We start from the raw sequence: 24,011 nt of genomic DNA, 5'->3' as shown, positions 1-24,011 counted from the left end.
ATCTTCTGTCACGCTTACTTGAAAGTTTTATCATCCTTTCAACAATTACTTAAATAATATAGAAATAACTTAATGCTAAAACTAAGAAGTATTTAGGTAGATAGATTCTAGGGAAGTTCCAGTGGTAGAGAGATGGATTCTAAGAATTCTACTTTAATCCTCCCTCACACTCAACCACTCAAAAAACCCAGCTTCCTGAACATGATGGCCATACTGATGCAAGACAGAGAATGAAACCTCTTGTAGAAGTAGAAATTTCTCATAAATCAAGTATGTGGTTAAAAAATAAGGCAGGTTTTTGAAGTTAAAATGAACACATTTTCAGGAATATTACTCCTTGGAAACTAGTCTTTTGACCAAAATAACATTTCTGGACTCATATCTTTAACTTAACATATTTTTATAAGAATACTGATAAGGTGAATTTTGTACAGATTAGATGTGATGTTGATATTTTTGTGAATACTCAAAATTTATATGGGTGAGTCCCCAAATTAAAAATTGTTTTCAAATAACCTAATTTTTAAAACAATCTCAAATATGCTGTTATGGAAGGTGTTGGGGTCTGAGGGGAGGGAAGAAAAGAGGGGAACCTGTAAAAAGCATGACTGAGAGCTGTTTGGGATGACAGGAAGTGATAATGTTGCAGGGGACAGTTCTAGGAAAGGTTAGGCAATATTAGTAGACACCGCAAAGGACCCCTTCTGTACTGAATATTTTTTTTATGTTTGTTTCAGCAGGTTATGCTTCTTAAAATTCTACCACTTGGAGGTGCATTTGGATTTTGAAAGTTCTTTTTAATAAATGGGAATGCTTTTTACCTCCTCTTAGAGGTATTTGCATTTGTTAAAAAAAAAAGTTTTCTTTCTCATGTCAACTTGAGATCAGCTGTATTAAGGGAGGTGAAAGTTTTGATTGGGTTAGGAAGGAGTGAGGTAATTTTGGAATACAGAATACTTGGAGGAGGTGAAAGAGTAAGCAGGATCATTCAGTAATTTTACAAATGTTTGAATGGCAGGTACTGTGCTTGATGAAGAGAAGTGAATGTATTAGACATGGTCTTTGTACTCCTGAGTTTACAATCTGGTTGGGAAGGTTGGCAAGTGTGATAGCATTGAGAAGGATGGGTAGGTTCCATGAGTGTGTACAGTGGACAGCAAGCTTCAGTATGGTGTTTTATCTGGTTTACTAGCCTTCTTAGAAATTTATGAAGTCATTGGATCCTGAACCATCTCCAATTTAACAATTTAATCGTGGCTAATCAAGTGATATTTCTGATAGCTGAAGATGGCTGCAAATAACAGGTATTTAATTAAACCAGTGCTTTTATTTTCAGCATAGTTTAACAAAACAATCATATATGGAAATAGGACTGGCAGATTATTAAAATAGACATTAGCTTTAAGGGAGAAAGTATTGGAATACTGAAGTGCATTAAACTAAAGAAGCAGTTAGGTGTCATAGGTAGGTGGGTGGGGGATTTTGGTGTCTTGTTTGGTCGGATAAGAATAATTTTGGTCCTAATGGAATTGACAAATCAAGGGAAATTAAAAGTTCCTGCAAAGGATCTGTAAACAGTATATATTAAATCTAGGCCTTCATTTTCCACAATGTCTGGTACTTAGAAACGTTAAGTAAATATTAGCTCATGTTATTTTCAGATGCTCATAACTTTATTCAGTCCATTGACTACTCAAAATCCTCTAATTCGGTTTATCATAAAGACCTGCCCTCTTTTCTGGGGTTTTGTGCTCTCATGGCTTTAACTGTTCTCTTTGTGCTGGTGATTGCCAAAACTGTATGTCTACCCTAGACCTGTTACCTGAGCAGAAGATCCATGTGCCCAGTTGTCTTCTAGATCGGCTCTGCCTAGTAGGAGAGCCACTAGTCACTTGTGGCTGTTGAGCTCTTGATATGTGGCTAGTCTGAATTGCTATGTACTTTTAATTTTATTTTATTAAAAAAATTTTTTTTATTTAATTTAATTTTTATTTTTCTGATTAGCTCTGTCTGTAGCTAGGAATTCACTTTGTTGCTCCTGGGCTCTTTCTATCAGCTTCATCTTCTTCATTTTTTTCTCTTTCTCTTTTGCCTTTGGCACTCTCTTCCCTCCTGGACAATGCCACACCAGATTTTGAAGACTTAAGTAAGAAGAAAAGAATGTAAAAAATTTTGTGATTATGTTGATTACATGCTGAATTGACAATTTTAAAATATATTGGGTTAAATATTATTTATTATTAAAATTAATTTCACCTGTTTCTATTTTTTTTTAATGTGGCTACTAAGAAATTACATATGTGGCTTGCATTACATTTCTGTTGGACAGTGCTGTTCTGGATATATCCAGTATCCACCTGTATATTTCTCAAGTGCCTTGAAATCAGTCCAGACTGCTTACTCTCCTCATTCCCTTCTACCTCCCAAAGTTCTGTTTCTCCTTCTGTTCCTTATCTCATTGGATAGCTCTATTTATGCTCCCAAAGCCAGAAATTTTGGAGTCGTCCTTGAATCTTCCTCCCATGTCTCTCAGATTCATCAGTTGAAAAATCCTTTTGTTTCTACCTTTTTTGTATCTCAGTTTTTTTAATAAATTTATTTATTTATTTATTTATTTTTGGCTGTGTTGGGTCTTCGTTTCTGTGCGAGGTCTTTCTCCAGTTGCGGCGAGCGGGGGCCACTCTTCATCGCGGTGCGCGGGCCTCTCACTGTTGCGGCCTCTCCCGTTGCGGAGCACAGGCTCAGTAGTTGTGGCTCACGGGCTTAGTCGCTCCGCGGCATGTGGGATCCTCCCAGACCAGGGCTCGAACCCGTGTCCCCTGCATTGGCAGGCAGATTCTCAACCACTGCGCCACCAGGGAAGCCCTCGTATCTCAGTTTTATGTGCTTCTTTCTATAGCTACTATCACGACCTTAGTTGGTTTATTCTTTTATGGTTTCTTGATTTTTGTCACATTTAGATTTCTTCTACTCAAGGATGTAAAAAATAGAATTCTACCCTATTATAGTACTATTATGTTGTAATTTTTTTAAGTGTAAAATATTTGCTTCATCTGAATTTTTTATTTTAAAGTAAGACTTTAGCTTTATTTTTTAAGATAACTACCCAGTGTCTTACCCTTTATTGAAAAGTCCATCTTTACCCCACTGATTGATATGTTACTATTATAATTTACCAAATTCCCATATGGGTTTTGTTTTTTTCCTTAATGTTCTATTCTGTTCCATTGATTTAAGTATCTGCGCATGTGTCAGTACCATTCTGTTTTATTTATTGTTTCTCTACCGTATATTCTGATATTGGGTAGTGCTAATTCTCTCTCTCCTTTTTTAGAACTTTTTTGGCTATTACTGCCTGTTTATTTTTCCATATGAACTGTAGAATCAGCTTGTCTGAGTTCCTCTGAAAATCTATTGGTATTTTTATTCATTTAATCTAAATTTATGAATTAATTTACAGAGAATGGGCATCTATAATATTGTTTTCCTTTCCAAGAATGTGCTCTGAATGTTTTTTCATTTGTTCTTCTGTGTCTCATAATAGTGTTTCATTGTTTACTATAACTTGATCTGTATACTCAAATTATTTCTACATATTTTAACTTTTTTTGTTGTTGGTGTTGTAAATGGCTCATTTCTTCCATTGTGTCTTTTAACTGACTGTGTTTTGTATTTTACCATTATCGTTGCCAGGCCCTAATAATTTCTTACTTGGGGTATTGTGAAAGATTACCAACTGGTCTTCCTTCCTCCATCTCTCCACATTCCTGCCAGTGATTTTTGCTGAAACACAAGATATTGGTCTTTTACTCCCTTACTTAAATTCCTTTAACTCTTTAGGTTAAAGGTCAAATAAAGAATAAAGGCCAAACTCCTTAGCATGACATAAAGGTTATCACTTGGCCTCTGCTGACATATCTAGCTTCATTCCTCTGTGTCAGTAAGAACTACAGCTCCTCTCCATTGTATGACTCTTAATTTTTTTTTATACTTTGAATAATCTCGTCGGACATATGTCTGCTAGTCTGAGTGGCTTCTTTAGTCGTAACTGTGTATTCAGATTCAGTGGTTGAATTCACATATTTAAATAAAATTCTTGATTTCACAATTGTGTTCTTTTCAGTGAGGATGAGGACGATGACCTTCAGTATGCTGATCATGATTATGAAGTCCCACAACAAAAAGGGTTGAAGAAACTCTGGAATAGAGTAAAATGGACAAGAGATGAGGTGATTATGTGATAAGGCTTACTAATTCCATGCTCGTATTTAATGATTAATAATATATATTAAAGATATTTAAAAACAAAACATGAGAAAAGTTATCCATCAACTAATTTGCACATTATTTTTCTTCAACCATACATGAATAACGGGTTGATGTTGAGACTGACAGAATCAGTTTAGTAAATGGGAGAACTTGTGTTATAATGGCTTCAGTCCTTCTAAAAATGGCCACCAGATATGACATGGAAGAATTGGAGAGTATCTATATTCAGGAATAAGGTGAGGGAGAACTTTCTAATTTTTCATACCTGTTTTAATAGGATGATAAGTTAAAGAAGTTGGTTGAACAACATGGAACTGATGATTGGACTCTAATTGCTAGTCATCTTCAAGTAAGTGAAACATTATCTTATATTGCTGACATGAATGATTTAGGCCATGGGGTTACATTTGCTATTTTTCAGAAATGTGTCTACATTATTTTAGATTTAGGTTTCCTTCCTAAAAACATCTCTTTTGTTCTGATTTTCCTACAGTTGGAAGCTTATAAAGTCTGATTTTCTAGTAATTAGTTTATCCAGGGATCTAAAAAGATTACTAATCTAAAACAAAAATGATATGAAGTTTGGGTAGGGCTTTATAAATATTTGCTGATAAATGTTAAAACATTTTGAGAGAAGTTAAATATATTGAAACATTTTGGTAGCTAATTAATAAAACCAGAAAAAGCTACGTTGCTGTGAGAATTAGAAGTAACATATAGGATGTTTGGCACAGTTCCTGACATTAACATGTGTTCAATAAATGGAAGCTAAATTAGAAAAGCTATTTACATTAGCTTTATCAGTTTAATTTCAATGGTATAACAGCAAATGAAGTGAACAGAGAAATGCTGCAAGGCTATACAGGAACAGCCTGATTATTTTGAAAAATTGATAACCTTAAAATGGATCAGCATTGATGTACAGAAGCTGTAAATGAAGAAGCTCAGTTTGAATAAAAATAAGTCCACTAGGCACTAGGACAGAGCTATTGGTAAATAAAGTATTTGTATTTATATGCTTCTAAATTATCTGTAATCCTGTATATGAACTAATATCTTTGGAAACTGAATCACTAATGAAAAGTTAAGTGTTATTATTATTATCCTTGTAATACATAGGAGTTACTAGGTTGTGACTTGACTAAAATAAGGCTACACTTATTAATCATTTTTGGAGTTTGGGATGTTTCTACGTAAGGTTTTATCCTGGTAAATTCATTTTCCTTTTGAACTTCAACACTTAAATAATGTAACTGGTATATAATGCACATCTTCTATCTAGGTATATTTAGTTTTTACTTGATAACTTGGAGGTTGTCATTTATAAACATCCTTTAAATACCATGAGTGGTCTAATAATGCCTTTCAGGATTTTTTAATTGTCTAGAGTTATGTACTGCTATACTATATGAATCCAGACTGCTATGCTGTTTGAGTTTGTATGTCTGCTTTGTATAGTTGTCTGTTTACTCCCTTTTATTCATCAATACATTTCTTTATGGCAGTATCTGTGTTGTAGCTTTGCTTTTTGCTGTGTTATAAGGCAGAGTACAGAGATACATAATTTAACTTCAAATATATGTTGTCTTTATTTATAGTCTAAGCAATGCCGACAACTTTAATTAAAAATGAATTGGGACACAGGCATGTAAAATGAATACTACATTTTTAAAGGATGCTATTGAATGCATTATTCTTGAAAACTTTCTTCTTAAGGTTGTGAGATTTAAGTTTGGGCTGACTTGCTTTCTGGAAGACAATTGTTCAATAACAAAATCATCTGAATTCTTTCAGAATCGTTCTGATTTTCAGTGTCAGCATCGGTGGCAGAAAGTTTTAAATCCAGAATTGATAAAGGGTCCCTGGACTAAAGAAGAAGATCAGAGGGTAACATGTTCATATTCTTTATTTTCACTGTGTAGGTGGACTTGCTTTTTTTCTTCCTAATACATTGGTTTTTTATCACATAAATACATGTTTAAATCACTTTGATTTGTTCTCTGAGTTACTGCTTGCCTAAGAATTGAAACTTGAGTATCTTGAAATGTAGTTTTTTCAGAACTGAGTCAAACCAAATATAATATGTATAGCCTTTGCTGTCTGAAAGTTTGGTTTGCAGAAGGAAAAATACTATCAGCTTAGTCACCTTCTTTAGAGCTTAGGTTAGCAACATTTAGGATATAATTTCTTGTTGAAAATTGAGTTAGCATTTTAAAAACAGAATTTAATTTTATTCTTATTTTATCTGAAAATGTGAGGTGTACGGAGGTCATTCTTAACTTTCCCTCTTGACCTATAATGAACCCCCAAATAAGACAGATATCAGAGCATCATGTTCCCAAAGAGCTGGATGATTCAAAAACCAAGGTAATTCTTTGTGTTATGAAAGTGTGAGAAGAATGGGAGAGTTGCTGTCCTCTGCTGAGAGTTGCTCTTTAGTTCATGCTCTTTATGGCATAAATGTTGTTAATGTAGTTGGGAAATTAGAGTATTCTTACTGCCACTCAAAGTAAAAAAAAAAAACAACAAAAAACAAAACAAAACAAACAAAAAAACCCCAAACTTCACCAGGCTCAGAACTGATCTGATTTACTTGATGGCCAATGGTAAGTTTTAAAATGTATGATTTGTACCCTTTCAGTTTGAGAAAGGAAAAAATGAAAAGACAGTAACTGTAGATCCTTCCTGCTTCCATAATGATTTATTTGGCTTTCAGCTGAAGCTTTAAAAAAAAAAAAAAAAAAGTAAGAGTAGAAAATGCTTAAGTCTCAACATTTTTACTGTTATTTCATATTAATTTTGTATGAAACAATTTAACTTACAAGTCACTTTAATTAACACCTTGTATTTTAGATAAGTTTGGGATCAGTTTTTGAACTTGGCAAATGCTGAAGGAATAGTTACTAGTAAAATTGTTTTTTTAAGTTGCAGTTGTGGTTTGGATTTAATGCATTAAAAATGGCATTCTTGAGTTATGTTTTAAAATTCTGTCAGGGTAGTGCTTTTTAAAAATTGAGATATAATTATGTATTAGTTTCAGATGTACAACATAATGTATATATTGCAAAATGATCACAAGTCTAGTTAATATCTATCCCCATACGTAGTAAAAATTTTTTTTCTTGTGATGAGAACTTTTAAGATCTACTCTCTCAGCAACTTTCAAATATGCAATACTGTATTACTAGCTGTAGCCACTATACTCTACATTATACCCCCATGACTTATTTATTTTAAAAGTAATGCTTTTTTAAACTTTGTTTTCTGTTTCTTAGGTTATTGAATTAGTTCAGAAATATGGGCCAAAAAGATGGTCTTTAATTGCAAAACATTTAAAAGGAAGAATAGGCAAGCAGTGTAGAGAAAGATGGCATAATCATCTGAATCCTGAGGTAAAGAAATCTTCCTGGACAGAAGAGGAGGACAGGATTATCTATGAAGCACATAAGCGGTTGGGAAATCGTTGGGCAGAAATTGCCAAACTACTTCCTGGAAGGTACTTATGTAAATGTATATACATTTTTCTGTACTTAAACTTGATCTTTATTATGTTACTATTAAATATATTTATAAGTACCCCATGACTTTTATTTATAATTAAAATTTAGACTGCAGAATACAAGCAACGCTTTGCGATATTTGTAATATCAGTACATTTTGTGGTAAGGGATATAATTACTTTTTTAATGAAATATTTTATAGCAGTAATTTGTGCAACAAAATGATGGACTTTTAGATTATGTAAACGTTTAATGCACTACCAAAATTGTGTTTACACATCAGTGCCATTTAAGCAACCTTCTTTGTACAAACTAAGTTGGAATGGAATCTGAGTTGAAGAGATTTCTTTCATATTGGATTCTGTGTATAAGACCAGAGAATAACAAATACACTGGCTGAAAAAAATTGCTATGAAAGTGCATTTGAGAAAATTCAATTCTTAATTAATTATGGTATCATTCAGATCATGAGTAGTGTGTATATATCCATGTGGCTAAAATATAGCACTTCCCTCAGGGGCAGTGATGTGCTAAGTACACTGTACACGGCACTGGTTCAAATGTTTCCTAGCTGTCTGTAGTACAGTAGACCAACAATCTCGGGAAAATCCATACCTCACTCGGAAGATGCGCACTTGTTTTTTATTGCTGTAATCTCTGTATAGTACTTAATAGTTTATAAAATGCTTTTACATATATTCTTTTTTTTCTTTTTTTTTTAGAGAAAGAAAACACTTTTACTGTTGAATAAACATTAAATCAGAATGTGATGCCCATCATAGGCAATCTGATAAGAGATTGCAAAAAACGGAGAGAAATCCCACCTTTCACCCACATAGCCAAGCAGATACGACCCATTACATACAGGTTCTCAAGATAAACAATAACTAGTCCTTAAGTCAGAAGACTTGACAGCACCATTTTATTTCACATAGTTCATCCTATTGTACACTTACCTAGCAATTGGAGTGCCCATCTGTGGTAGTTACTTGGCTTTATATAGAGGAAAAACAAACTTCTCGTATCTTTTTTAGAAAGTAGTTTTACAACTTGGATCCAGGTCAGCTAAAGTTGGGCTCCTACCCTCCTGCTGAAACTTGGAGATAGGGTGCTATATTCTTAATTATTCTTCATATACTTGTGAAATATGCAGAGCAAACATTGCTGTCTTTGTTTTATAGATAAGGAAATTAAAGCATAGTGTTAAGGTTTTTTATCCAAGTTACTGAACCTGGTCTAGGAACTTCTGATGTTTTCAATCTTTGATACATCTTTTTACTGTCCATAGAACCTAGCTTAGTGCTTAGCATAAAGTAGATTCTCAGTAAATGTTTATGTATTTTTAAAAATTTATACTACAAGTAGCTGTAGGTTGAAGACTTCCATTTTTACAAGGGGAACTTAGGTAAAAGGGGAGCCAATGAACTCTTTCTTTCATAGGTATTTTGTTGTAAGAAGTGAAAAAGAATACTGGGATTCTGTATTTTGTGGTTTGCATTTTATGACCATGTTTGATCTTGGCTTTAGGGCTTTTGGCCTCACTATGCCCTTTACCTGGAATGCTCTTTTTTTTTTTTTTTTCCTGTTCTTGTATGGCTGGTTCATTCTTGTCATTCAGACCTTAGCTTCACTGTAACCTCACAGAGGACTTCCTGGACCACCTAATCAAAATTACTATAGTTACTCACTTTTCTTATCCTACTTTAAATGATCTGCATTGCACTATTTTTCTTTTTTTTTTTTTTTTTTTTCTCTTCCTTCCTCCTTCCCTGCCCCCATGCTTCCAGTGAGAATTTAAAGCCCCATGAGAGCTGGGACTTCCTTTATCTTATTCACTGCTGTATCTCCAGTCTTTAGAATTTTATCTGACATAGAGACATACAGTTTATTTTTTGAATTAAAAAAAGTGTCTAATTTCACCAGTTGTAAAAATTTGTTTTAAGTACTTTGTATACTTTATACAGTGTTAACATTTATGGAATCCTCTTTTTCTTTTTAAATATATACTTTCTTAGGACTGATAACTCTATCAAAAATCATTGGAATTCTACTATGCGAAGAAAAGTGGAGCAGGAAGGCTACTTACAAGAAGGAATAAAATCAGAACGATCTTCATCTAAACTTCAACACAAACCTTGTGCGACTATGGACCATTTGCAAACCCAGAATCAGTTTTACATACCTGTTCAGGCACATATTTTTAATACCTTTATTATTTAAAAAATATCTTTATTTTTTCTTTAGTTTCTTTAGGGAAGGTGTTTTAGTTTCTTAATAGGACAAAAACAACGTATATTAAGAGGAATGGACATTTAAATTTCCAAACTGAAGAAATATGCCATGACTAGCTGTTAAACCATTAGTGGAAGTTTATCTCTACTTGTTTTGATTGATAAATATTTTGAGAACAAACTCATTAAAATATTTCCTTTTATATATAATTTTTACGTTATCTAGTTAAGAAACTTAGTATGTACATTTCCTAATACTATCATTCTTTGAATCTTCATGATTCAAAGCTAATGATCATTTGTGCTTTAATAGTGATTGTAGTTTACTTTTTAAAAAAATTTTGTGTAATTGTAGTATTGCTTACCTCTAAGAGGTAAGTGTATATAAAATGGTTTAGAGGAGAAGATAGTCAAAAATCATTCAAGCCATCATTTTGGAGTGTGTGGTAAATAATTGGTTCTTTGATGGCATTCAACTTTGCTTTTCCCTCATCACTCAACTGACTGAGTGACTTCAGCCTTTGTTTACACAGGTTCATTGGAGATGACCCACGTTCATCATAGGGCAAGCTGTGTTTTCCTTACAATGCATTTTCCTACCTGCAAGAAATTAGGAGTTTTCATAAGATTTGTTTTACATTTTCCTGTCTATTTGTCTGTCATGCTATTTTTCATGTTGAGCAGTGCTTGGTTCTTGTCACATAAAATGTAAAGATAAAGTATCTACCGAAAGATAAAATTTGGCTAGTTGTTAACAATCTGTGCTAAGTATGCCACAGATTTGATTTTATTCCACTAAGTGGACATTATTTTTTTAGACATAATTTTAAAAGAACCACTTAAAAAAGGTAGTGACATCTTAATTTACAAATAGGAAAACACGTAAAGACGGTATAGTTATCTGCTGATACTCAGTACCTTAAGGTTTTTATGGTCTGTTTCTTTACATTTTTCTTTAGAGTCCTAGATTTCAGCAGCATAAACTGAAACATTCTGCTTCTATCTTAGAAAGGTTATCATTTAAATTTATTTTTTTAACTCATAGGCAGATAATTTTTTAAATTTTTGGGGGCCAATGGAGTGTTTAACACTCTCAATCAAAATATATTGGAAAGTAAGGATATTTCTTGTACTTTAAGAATTATTTACCTTACTTTTAATAATTCTTGACAGGTTTGTGTATTCATAGTTCAATTCATTTAAACTGCTAAAAAGATAATACTAATTTTGACTTGAAAGAAAAAAATGGATTGGTTTGAAATCCTGTCACAGATTAAAATGAAAAGTTTGAGAAAGATAAGTTTCTAATTCGTTGGAAGCTAAGCAATAACTGATACTAATGAAGTGTTGTGAAAATTAAGTTCCATGTTAGAAGTTATATATAATGTTTCTGCATTATATAGTGATTTAGGTAGGCCATTATGGAAAATAGACAATTTCATATTTATATTTATTAGATTTTAAGGTTTTAAAAAACACTTCTCATATTTCTCCCTACCACTGCTCACTAAGTTTGCATGCAACTTCAAAATTTTTATTACAGATGCTTTAGAAAAGAAACAGAATAATTCTTAGTCTATTTTCAGAGTATTAAAAAGTACATGAGTGATTCTGATTGTTTTTCTGAGACAAGTAATAGAAGCAGCCTCTGTTTTCATATCTTTCTGTACAGAGATTGGCATGGGGTGGTGGTAGAAGTAGGAGATAAGAATATTGAAGACTTGCTTTAGGCTCCAACTTCGAGAGTGCTTCATATGGACCAGCCCCTTCCTCTGAAGGATAGGAACACAATTACTTTGTCTTCTCCAGGAGGCAGAGCAATCCTTTAATAGCAGATTTTTAAAAATACTTGGTGGATATTGTAGATAATAGATAGACTGACTGGGTGATAAATCTAGCCCAGGTAATTCTCATATTTCATTCAGGAGAAAATAGGTCTTTGCTAAGAGTTATGACTTTTAATCAGTAGGTCCTAAGATTAAAGATGTAGTTATTAAGGAACTATTATATGTATAAATATTCAAAGTTAATAGAGATACTGAGTTTTTCATGTTGATTTTCAGTTTTTGTGCTTTGCCTCAGATTTTAAAAATTTTCTAGAGTGTTATATGTATGATATTAATGTTTTAATTACTTTTTAGATCCCGGGCTATCAGTATGTGTCACCTGGAGGCAATTGTGTAGAACATGTTCAGCCTTCTTCTGCCTTTATTCAGGTAACTTTTTATTTATAAAAAGCAAAAAACCAAAACAAACCCAAAGGAAACACTTTGAAACATTTTCAGATCTAATAGTGCCTGTTTCCTCATCTATAAAATAAGGGCAAAAATAGTACTATCTGGTCTATTTACTTTGAGTATTATAGCATTAAAGGAGAAAGTTTGTGTGTTTGAGAAATATAAACTGTACAAATGAAAAGTAGTTCACAACACCAGTAAGGTGGTTCTTTCATTCTTCCAACTTAGAGCATTCAGGTTATGAATGGACATATTTTTGCTAAATTGGATAGAATATATCTATTAACATTCAATAAATTAAAACAGACTCCACACATAAGTTTTTAAGTTGATACAGATGATACAATGTAAGGTTTTTCATGCATTTAAATTTCCCAAATCCTTTCTGTTAAATTGAAAATATTTACCAGCACCTCTTTAGATACCAGCAGGATTGTGATACTGAGTATTTGGGATTTAGCAGTATTAAGCTTTATTAGAGAAAATAGATTTTATGTTGCATAGAAGAAAATAAAAATTAGAACATTAATAATAATAATAAAGCAATTTTGTAAGTAGCCTGTTTCTTTTCTTTTATTTAACTTATTTTAGCAACCCTTTGTTGATGAAGACCCTGATAAGGAAAAAAAAATAAAGGAACTTGAGTTGCTTCTTATGTCAGCTGAGAATGAAGTTAGAAGAAAGCGAGTTCCATCAGTAAGAAATAAGCTTAAGTGTTTAGATTTTATTGTTAGAATCTTTTATATGCTTTATATGCTCTTATAGTTTTAATCAGGACTGACTTTCATATGCCAGCAAGTGGAAAGCATATTCAGTGTGACTTCAGATTTTAATATGGACTAAAAATAGTTTTTCTAATTTGCAACTTTAAAGTTGCCTGTTTTTGATATGCATCTCTTTGAACATATTTTACAGTGTTCTGTATTAAGATGCTTCTTGAGTCATAAATATCAAACAAACTTAAGGTATAACCTTCAATATGTATATCTGTGAAAATGTCGTGTGGTTTAGATTAGGCTTTGGTTTTACTTTGGACATTCCATGTGATAATGGCGTTAATAGAAAAAAAAAAAAAAGCTTAAAAAACAAAGAATTTAATAGATGTGTAGAGATTTATGTGCTTCAGAATTATTTTTATTCTCTCTTTGAAAATGTTTTCCTGTTTACTATATTTAGAACACAAATTCAGTAAATTGGAAGAAGTTATAATGTTAAAAATATGGGAAAAGGAAACATTTAGATTTTATGCTCTCTAAAGAAATTTTTCTATGGATGTTGGGTTTTGGTTATCAGGTATGAAAAGTATTGTCTGAGATTTGGTTGATGAGAACAACTAGGAGTATTAAATCAGGATAAATGGTAATGATTCTAGCTAAGTTAAACAGGCTATGCTAGATGGATTAAAAGGAAAAAAAAGTTTATATTTAACTGACAATTTAAAAAGTTTAATACCCTGGGACTTTTTACATTTAGGAAAGTGTTTTTCTTGGTTTGGGGCTGAATGAGGGGACAATATATTTAGAGTAACTAATACAAAATTACTAAACAGAATAACCTGAGGACTTGAAATAGTATTATGAGGCAACTGGTGATGTCTTTATACCATTTCAGAGAGTATTAATAAAAAATGACATTTGTTAATTGTAGTAGATGAGATATACACCATGAGAAAAGTAATTTTTGTTTTGAAACTGCAAAAACCGTGGGCAAATAGGGAGACCTGAAGTGTACTTATTTTAAAGTTAATTTCAGTTTTATTAAGAAGCTGCAAATAAATAATCATGGTTACAGAGTTCACATTTGTAGGTTATCATGTTTAAGCACATTTTAAATTTTTTGATAATAGTCTGTCATTTTTACTGTAACAGGAAAATATAATTAGCTAAAAGAATTGCCATTTGCATTAAAAAGGGAGAAAGTTATTAATTTTTTTCATAGTTTGTCTAAAATCCACTCTCATAAAGATCTGGTTGAATAGGGAGATTGGAGGTTCTAGAGGGAAATTGCTGCACCCAGTATAATAGACTCCATATGCATATAAAGTATTTATTCTAGACAATTATGTGATAATAATGATTGCCACTTTACTGAGTATTCATTATGTCCCACTGTTGTAGATGTGTTATATGTATTCCTGGTGATCCTTATATTAGCTCTGCAAATTAGGTGGTTGGTTGCTAGGGATTCAGAATCGGGCCAGGGGGCCTAGTAACCTCCCTCTTTGAATCTTTTTCCTGCCCGCAAACTTAGTTGAAATGTATATGGTTTGGAAGTTATCTCCAGAAAGTGATTGTAAACTGGAAGGTGGCTGTGCTAGTGAAATAAGATTGCTTTAATTTCTTTTATTTATAGGAATCTTTAAAACAGGTGGAACCTGTTTTGCAACAATGTTGAAAATTTGTTTTTTCACCTTACTTAACTCAAAACTTAACATTTTGCTATTGTGAATATCTAGAATGTTCTAGTAATTTTTTATTTTAATAGTCATAGGTACTGTTTATGGAGTGCTTCCTATGGACTGAGCAGTGTGCTCTCTAAAATATGGTAACTGTTAGATACATTTAATTCGAAATTTAAAAATTCAGCTCCTCAGTTACACTAACCACATTGTTGTTGCTCATGTGGCTGGCGCCCATATTGAGCAGTTTCAGGTGCAGAACATTTTCATCACCTCACAGGTTCTGTTGGACAGTGCTATACACTTTACATCCTGTTTCTTTCTGTTTTTTTCCTAGTTTTTTGGAAATATAATTAACATATAGCACCGTATAAGTTTAAAGTGTGCAGCATAATGATTTTACTTACATATTGTGAAATGATTACCACAATAAGTTTAGTGAACATCCATTGTCTCATATAGGTACCAGAAAAAAAAAAAAAAGAAAAAGGGAAAAAAAGTTTTTTTCCTTGTGATGAGAACTCTTAGGATGTACTACTCTTAACAGTTCTCAAATTACGTAATGTTTCTTGACCATGGCTCTTCAAGGTCTCTCTTCTTGTTTTTCATTTTGAGACACTAGGAAACTAGGCTCAAAAGATAAGTAAATTGGCCAGTGTACATCTCTAGAGAGATAAAGAAAAATGACACAGTCCCTGAATTCAAAGGACAGTGGGGACACAGATAAGAAACAGCATCCAGTGTGATATAATAAGTAACACAGTTTTATGGGAGCTCATAGAAGATTGAGATTTAGGTAGTCAGAAGGGTTCCTGGAAGAAACCCTATTTGAGCTCAGTCTTGAAAGACAGGCGGTGATTATATATTAGCAAAAAGATAAACTAGGACATTATTATAAACGGAAACAGGTAGAAGTGTATAATCAGATGGAGTGCTTTCCAATATTTGAACTGTATCTTAAATGAGGAATAAGAATTTTCCCTGGTCAGTAGGTTGAGCATTCCAGATGAAGGGAGCAGCAGTGTGTGCAAAGGCAGCTCCCTTTATCCAGGGTGAAAGACCAAAACTTACCAGGGAATTGCAAGTACTGTGCTATAGTTGGGTATTCAGTATTCCCTGGGAGGGGGGGCTTGTGTTGGGAGATGAAGTTAGAAAGGTAGAGAAAAGCCAGATTCTAGGAGTTTGGACCTTATGTAGTAGTATATATGGTACATACTAGTTTTATCTCAACATGACTTTATAGATTTTTTTAAAATTTAGTTAGAAAAAAGAAATATCGTCAAGATGAGGTTTAATGAAAAAAGTTTTTATATCAATTTTGAGGAAAGATAGTATATTTGCTACTATATTTTTAGCTGAAATGTTGTGAAGTATGTTGGTCTAGAAAAAATTTTTACTTAAAATCCAAATTTTTGCTTAGATTGGGAATGACAAATAATGTTCCAATTTCTTTTGTACTTTTAGCAACCTGGAAGCTTTTCTAGCTGGTCTGGTAGTTTCCTCGTGGATGATAGCATGTCTAATACTCTAAGCCTCGAGGAGCACACTAGTGAGTTTTACGGTCTGGATGAAAATCAGGCTGTGTCTGCTCAGCAGAACTCACCCACAAAGTTCCTGGCCGTGGAGGCAAATGCTGTGCTGTCCTCTCTACAGACCATCCCAGAATTTGCAGAGACTCTAGAACTTATTGAATCTGTAAGTTTGAAATTGTGAGATTATCAAAAGCTCAGTTTTAGTTATGTGGTTACATGTTCAGAAACTCAGTTTAATGGACACTGACCGGTTTTATGTTACACATTACCTTGTATGTCATGCTTAATTTTGTTCTGATGTTTTGCAGTGGTTTCTGGCAAAAAAAAAAAGTATATATATATATTTATGTATTTATTATACAAGTTGTATATTAGAGATAGTTGGAAAGTAGAGAAAACTGTAGGAAGAAAATTAAAATCCCCCATAAACCCAGAGTTAATAATTTGAGGTATTTCCTTGCAGGCTGTGTTATAGACATATAAAACACATATATATGTATACATTTTTAAACCCAAATATATACTAATGTATTATGTTTGTGAATTTTTTCCCCACATTATATTATGAGCATGTCTCTGTTTTCTTAACTCATTTTTAAACTTGAGTTTTAACGGCTTCATGGTATTCTGTCATATGAATGTAGCAAAATTTATTTATCCAACATACTATTATTACTGGACATTTATGTGGTATCCAGTTTTTCAGTATTACAAATTAAAGTACGTACATAAAGCTTTGTGCAAAATCATGATTATGTCCTGAGGTTAAACTGAATTTTTGGATCACGGTGTATGACCACTTTGAAGATATTCCATACATATTACCAAATGATTATGTAGATGTGGAATAGAGTAAAAAGTTTTCTGATGTGGAATAGAATGCGAAGTTTTATGACAAACTGTACTCTTTTATAAAAATAACTTAAAATAATTTGTTCTTTTCATTTAAAGTACTTTGGCAGTAAGCTTCAGCTACTGAATTAGATGAAATATTACTTTGGAATGTTCCAACTGCAGTTGTCGTAAAAGCATAATCTGTTCCTCTCAAATGGGCTTGCTTAAAAAAAGATGAACCAAGGAAAGCCTATTTCTACTGATAAAAATGAGTAGTTAATTAACTCTGGAAATCATCATCCTATGTTCAAGACTAGATTTAACCAGGTTATAATATTAATAACTTTAGTTAAGAATTTAATTTGTTGCAGGATCCCGTAGCATGGAGTGATGTTACTAGCTTTGATCTCTCTGATGCTGCTGCTTCTCCTGTCAAGTCCACCCCAGTTAAACTAATGCGAATTCAACACAACGAAGGAGCCATGGAATGTCAATTTAACGTCAGTCTTGTACTTGAAGGGAAAAAAAACAGTTGTAACGGTGCAGACAGTGAGGCTGTTCCTTTAACATCCCCAAGTGTGGCTAAGTTTAGCACTCCACCAACCATCCTCAGAAAGAAGAGAAGAATGCGAGTGGGTCAGTCCTCAGGCAGCGAACCTGGCGATGGCTCATTCAATGATGGTGGTAATACGGCACTAAAACACACACCGGTGAAAACACTACCATTTTCTCCTTCACAGGTAGTAGTGTCGTTTTTATTTATGTTTCCAAATGTTGATGAGCTGGATTAAAGTAGATCTTTAACATCCATACTAACAGTTCCTTGCTTTAATAACACAAAAAAATGGATAATGTATTTAAATGTATACAGGAGAGTGCTGAGCTGTGATAAATCAGAAAAGTATCTCACGAAGTGTAGTAGTTGCATTTTATCTTACAATTTTTAGAGCTGAAAGGGATGTTTTAGATATGTAGTTCTACATCTTTATAGAACTCATCAGGAAATAGGCCCAGAAAGACAAAATGATTTGCCCAAAGTTATCTAATGGCAGAGCTGAGACTGGGAGCCAGTTTCCTGACTGACTGTTCAACAGATATCAGGTATATATTCATAGACAACTGCTCCCTATAAGAATTTTATGTGTCAGTAGGTTGTTTAGGGATGTCAGGAACTATCTGCTTTCTCCTATAGTTATATCCCTGGGGAGCAGATATTTATATCAAGGCAAACTGTACCTTTTATTTTATAATACTATCTTTCTTAATGAACACCATGTTCCAGGCTGTGTGCTAAACATTTTTCTTACAGTATCTTAGTTAATGCTCTTTAAGAAAACCTTAGAGGTAGGTAGAATGAAATTCAGAAGTTAGGCAATTTGTCCAAGGTCAGTTATTAAGAAAGAGATGAAGCTGGTGTTTGCTTAAAGTGTCTTGACAGAGGTTAAAAAGTCTTATAGGAGAAGAAGGAAGTTTAATGGCCAAATAAACTTGGAGGATGTTGGGATATTATTGGAGGTATGTTTTTGATGCTGGGAAGATGAGGATCTGGTAGTAAGTACACAGCCACTGTTTTCTCTGAAAATGGCACCCCCTCTGCTTCAGGGGATGCTATTTACATAGGCTACAATGCAGGTAGTGTGTCCCCCCACCCCCACCCCAAGAGTTACAGAGTATCCTGAGGAAGGTGAACCAGGGTTGAGCAGACTAGCAATTTTCTATTTTTGGAGTTTTGCGTAACTGCAATTTTCATTGAACAGTAAATTCTAAGGTGGAAAATGGCTGAGAAGGTGAGGCATGACTGTAAAGATCGTATATCCCGTAGCAAAGAACTTGGATTTTATCCTATGATTTATGGGCATCAGAAGTGATAGAGCTATTATAGAATTCATTCCAGTTATAAGCAGCCTTAAAGCGATTTCCACTTTTTTTTTTAATTTATTTTTTATTATTATTATTATTTTTGGCTGCGTGAGGTCTTAGTTGCAGCATGCGGGATCTTCTTTCCTTGCAGCGTGCGGGCTTCTCTCTAGTTGTGGCATGCAGGTTTTCTCTCTCTAGTTGTGATGCGCGGGCTCCAGAGCGCTCGGGCTCTAGTTTGCGGCACGTGGGCTCTCTAGTTGAAGCACAAGAGCTCAGTAGTTTTGGTGCACGGGCTTAGCTGCCCCGCGGCATTTCCCCGACCAGGGATCGAACCCGTGTCCCCTGCATTGGAAGGCAGATTCTTTACCACTGGACTACCAGGAAAGTCCCTGGCAATTTCCACTTTTTCTTACCATTGCTTCTACTCTGTTGGCTACAGAAATAAAGTAGTATTTCACAATTGTATGTAAGTTAAGATCCAATGAGTAAATTGTATCATTTGGAAAACAGGCTCTATGATACCGATTTTGGCTGCTCAAAGGTTCTGAGCTGTGTTCTAAATAGGCAAATTTGCCGGACAGCTGTACTTCTTCTTAGCAAAGCACTGTTATTATATTCTGAGTTCTAAATATTCTTACAGAAAGGAACACTTAAGATTATTCATTAATAAAATCATAAAACATTTTTTTTCAGTTACACTGTTGTACAAAGCTTACACAGCAGCTATTTATGGTTTCTATAGATTCCTATTTGATAATATGCACTGTTTGGAAATTTTTTTATTGCGTTTTGTTACTTTTGAGTATTTGTTAAGCGGCTATTTTTTGAATACCTGTTACATCTTAAACACTGTTCTGGGGAGGCAGTGATGAACAAAACAAAAATGCCTTCCCTCTTGGAGCTTAATTTTTATGGAGTGGAATGTAAATGTATTATTGATAAGCCTTTCCTAGAAGGAATGGAGAAATAATTTGAAGATCTTATCAGTTTGATACTTGTGTAGGATTTTGACATTTTAGAAATTGTCTTTAAACTCTCTTCCTTTTTTAGTTTTTCAACACGTGTCCTGGAAATGAACAAATTAATATAGAAAATCCTTCATTCACATCAACCCCTATTTGTGGGCAGAAAGTTCTCATTACAACTCCTCTTCATAAGGAAACAACCCCCAAAGATCAAAAGGAAAATGTAGGGTAAGTACATATTAAATAATTATGTTAGAGAAAATGGGAAGCACAATTTCAAGAGCAGATTAGATTTTTGTCCATTTATACATATATCATAATCCCTGTCCATATGGGATTTAGAATTTAAAAAAATCATAACCTTATGTTTTATCCCTAGGAGACTGAAAACCAGCTAAATGTAGTATAAAACTTTGATCTTGAGCAAACAACACTTTTAGTACTTATTTCTGCATTAGTCTTTTTTCTATTTTAAGATGATTGCTTGGAATAAGAATAGTTTAGGCAGGCACACTTTAAAAGTCTTGGAATGTTTAAATAAAGCACGTGTATATACAAGAAAATTTAGTGTGTGCTTTTATTGTGGCTTTGCCTTCCTTAACTCATATGAAATCAAATTTTGACTGTAATACAAATATCTAAATGATTGGATAGGTTTAGAACACCTACTATTAGAAGATCTATATTGGGTACCACACCAAGAACTCCTACTCCTTTTAAGAATGCGCTTGCTGCTCAGGAGAAAAAATATGGACCTCTTAAAATTGTGGTATGTATACTCCTTTTATTTTTAAGAATTTTCCTAATTTTAATAAGACACAAATTTTGATTTTTATCCTTGATTTTTAACACTTTAAAAAAGATGTTCAGTGAACTGGATTAAAAAAATGTTATCTCGATTTATAAGTTTGAATTTGTGTTAATCTTCTTCCTTGTAAGTAAACCTTTGCTTGGCTTCTTTTGAATTCAGACTTTCTTTATATCATGTAGAGAAGGCAAGTCAAGTTTCAGTAGAACTCATTTCTTAATACTAAAACCCACCTTTTAGTAGTTTCAGTAGCAGTTACCTACAGTAGAATAAAATAATTTTAATATTTTGATATACATAAGCACTTTCCTAATAATATTTATGAAACTGATTGATTATGATACCTCTTTAAGGCTCAGTTTCCTCTTCTATTCAGTGGATATCATAAAACACCCCAGCAGGTTATTTGTGAAGATAGATAATAGAAATAAAGGGGCTGGTACTAAGTTTCAAGTAGTATGTGCTTAGTTGCTGCTATTATTATTTTAATAATAGTGGTAACAATAGTAGTACATGAGTGGAGGTGGGAAGTGTTACCTGTGTTAGCACACAGATAATTTTGAAGTACCTTAGGTGAACCATGGGCATTCTGATTCTAGGCAGATAAAGATTTCTGACAAATTAGGTACATTAGAAATAAAATATGATTTTTAAAATATTGGTCACTTCTAGGGTACTTTAGTTATCTTCTATTTTTAGTCACATTTTGAGTAAATCAATTAATAAATTCTAGTTTCCTTGATTTAATCAATTTTCTACCAAAGAGCATGTCTCACACTCAAATCTCCTAGTCCTTTCCTTTTTTTTGAAATACTGTTTTAGAGGGTACATAGTAGGACTGATCAAGTCTTTTTGTCACTTAGTTCCATATGCTACTATGAACAATTATATTCTCTTTAGAGTTCTCTAAACTTTTTAGTTTTTATGCATATACACATAATAAAAGTGGGATCACACTATGTACTCTTTTGTAACCTTTTTAAATTTAATAAATTATATATATTTATCCCATAATTTTTAATGTTTTTGTATTAGTCCATTGTATGGAATTACCTAATTGAGTTAACTAATCTGTTTCAGCATTTTGTTATTCATTTAAAAAATTTATCATTAATTTGATAAATATTGATTGAGTGCCTAATACGTGCCAGGCGCTGGGCTAGGCTTTTGGGGATGTAATGTTAAACATGTCAGGTATGCTTCCTGCCTTCAGAAGGGTGTGTAGCCTAATTGGGAATTTGACAAATAAGCAATAATTTGAAGACAGTTGAAATTCTGACAGTGCCTCAGGGTCATTTGGTCAACATATACGTTGAATAAAAATTATCATTTTAATAATAGTGCATAAGAAATTAAGTTTCAGGTATCTAAGTCCCTGTCAGTTTGTTCATGTTTCGGAAGAATTTATCCATTGCCAAAACAGGTCATTTTCATCAGCAATTTAAGATAAAAAGAAAGTATTGATTTTGTAATTAAAATTCCTAAAGTATCTGTAGGCTCATTTGTAGCGAGCTGACTTTTCATTCCTTCTGCTCCTCCTCCTCCAGTTATTTACTGAGCACCTACTATGTGCTAACCACTCAGCTTTCTTGTGTATCTTACAGTGGGTCAAAGGCACTTCTTAGAGGTTGGCTTTCTAGGACACTTGTATTCTTTCTTTTTTTATTTTTAAACTGAAGTATAGTTGATTTACAGTGTTGTGTTAATTTCTGCTATACAGCTAAGTGATTCAGTTACACACACACATATATATATACTTTCTTTTTCATATTCTTTTCCATTATGGTTTATCACAGGATACTGAATACAGTTCCCTGTGCTATACCGTAGGACCTTGTTATTTATCCATTCTATATATAATAGTTTGCATCTGCTAACCCCAAACTCCTAATCCTTCCCTCCCCCACCCCTCTTCCCCCTTGGCAACCACAAATCTGTTATCTATGTCTGTGAGTCTGCTTCTGATTCATAGATAAGTTCATTTGTGTCTATTTTAGATTCCACATATAAGTGATATCATGTGGTATTTGTCTTTGTCTGACTTACTTAGTATGATCATCTCTACTTTACTTAGTATGATAATCTCTAAGTCCATCCATGTTGCTGCAAATGGTATTATTTCCTTCCTTTTTATGGCTTGAGTATTATTCCATTGTACATATGCACCACATCTTAGGACACTTGTATTCTTACAGGGGAAAAATAGATTCTAGGTTTCTTTTTAAGCACACCTTATCTATATTCTTTGTGAAATGTAATCCTTAAAACAAGACCACTTGGAGCAACACACAGAAATACTGACATAATTCCTGCATGTCTCAGGCTGTAGATGAGAGCACTTTAAAAAAATTCTTTTTCCATTTTTAAAGTTTTTGTAAGTGCTGTGAAATCTCATTTATATATGAATGCTATTCTCCCTAACTTTGTTGACTGGGAACACAAGCTGCTGGTCATTACATGCTGCCAGTTTGTTCTTTTGTTTAGTGGCGCTTTGATTACCTTTTTTTTTTAAACAGATAGATGAATAATATTTTGAGACTATTTCATCATTCAGCCCACATTCACGTTTTTTTTTGTATCCTGCCTTCCCACACTCCAGTACACACATAGACACACACAGACACACATGCACATGAACACACTTCTTGAACACTGTGTCTCAGCTCTAAGCTTAAGGCTAGGTGTGCAGAGATGTATACACAGATGAAAAAGATGTGATCACTGCTCTCAAATAGCTCACATATTTAGTAGTAAGAGAAACATGTAAACTAGTAATTACACACTATACAATAAGTACAATAAAAATAGAAGAAGGAGAGCTACTGTAGTCCCAATTCGTTCTATGTTTCCTATTTTTATATAAAAATACTTGGGGAAATAATCGCTTTTCTGTTTAATTTTGAGGATCCTGATTGAAGCAGGAGCTGTAATAGGTTCCCCAAAAGGAAGACTTTTGTTTAGTGCTCTAGCGTGAAGAAAGTGGCACACTTCATTCAGTGCTTGCAATGTGCAATATTATCTTTGCCAGTAATATTTTGCAATATTATTTTTGCCATAGCTATTTGAGAGCAGTGATCACATCTTTTTCATCTGTGTATGTATCTATAGGGACTGGGAGAAAATTATGCCAATAATGAAAAAGTATAAAAGATGGGTTTCTATATATGGGGAGAAAAAGGAATTGCTATAAAAGACTTTTTAAAAACCCTTTTAAAAATAATTTAGTCACAGCCACTTGCCTTCTTGGAAGAAGATATTCGGGAAGTTTTAAAAGAAGAAACTGGAACAGACATATTCCTCAAAGAGGAAGATGAACCACCTTACAAAAGCTGCAAACAAGAGGTGATCTTTTAGTATTGTTGTTAATAAAAGTCTTA

The 24,011-nt window shown here is 33.3% G+C and overlaps 1 protein-coding gene across 2 annotated transcripts in view; it reads left to right on the top strand.

Annotated features, from left to right (window-relative positions):
* MYBL1 (MYB proto-oncogene like 1) overlaps positions 1–24,011 on the top strand; it is a 30,703-nt gene that overhangs the window by 4,511 nt on the left and 2,181 nt on the right. For both annotated transcript variants that reach the window (XM_061171376.1, XM_061171375.1), the window contains exons 2-13: positions 4,124–4,229; positions 4,547–4,618; positions 6,064–6,156; positions 7,545–7,765; positions 9,785–9,959; positions 12,142–12,216; positions 12,829–12,933; positions 16,100–16,330; positions 17,373–17,741; positions 19,912–20,054; positions 20,481–20,595; positions 23,860–23,976. In XM_061171376.1, coding sequence (XP_061027359.1) covers positions 4,124–4,229; positions 4,547–4,618; positions 6,064–6,156; positions 7,545–7,765; positions 9,785–9,959; positions 12,142–12,216; positions 12,829–12,933; positions 16,100–16,330; positions 17,373–17,741; positions 19,912–20,054; positions 20,481–20,595; positions 23,860–23,976 — 1,822 coding nt within the window. The remainder of the gene's footprint in view (positions 1–4,123; positions 4,230–4,546; positions 4,619–6,063; positions 6,157–7,544; positions 7,766–9,784; positions 9,960–12,141; positions 12,217–12,828; positions 12,934–16,099; positions 16,331–17,372; positions 17,742–19,911; positions 20,055–20,480; positions 20,596–23,859; positions 23,977–24,011) is intronic.

This window comes from Eubalaena glacialis, chromosome 17 (genome assembly GCF_028564815.1).
Source record: "Eubalaena glacialis isolate mEubGla1 chromosome 17, mEubGla1.1.hap2.+ XY, whole genome shotgun sequence".
In the NCBI taxonomy this organism is placed as follows: Eukaryota; Metazoa; Chordata; class Mammalia; order Artiodactyla; family Balaenidae; genus Eubalaena; species Eubalaena glacialis.
This window is presented reverse-complemented; position numbering and strand designations above follow the sequence as displayed.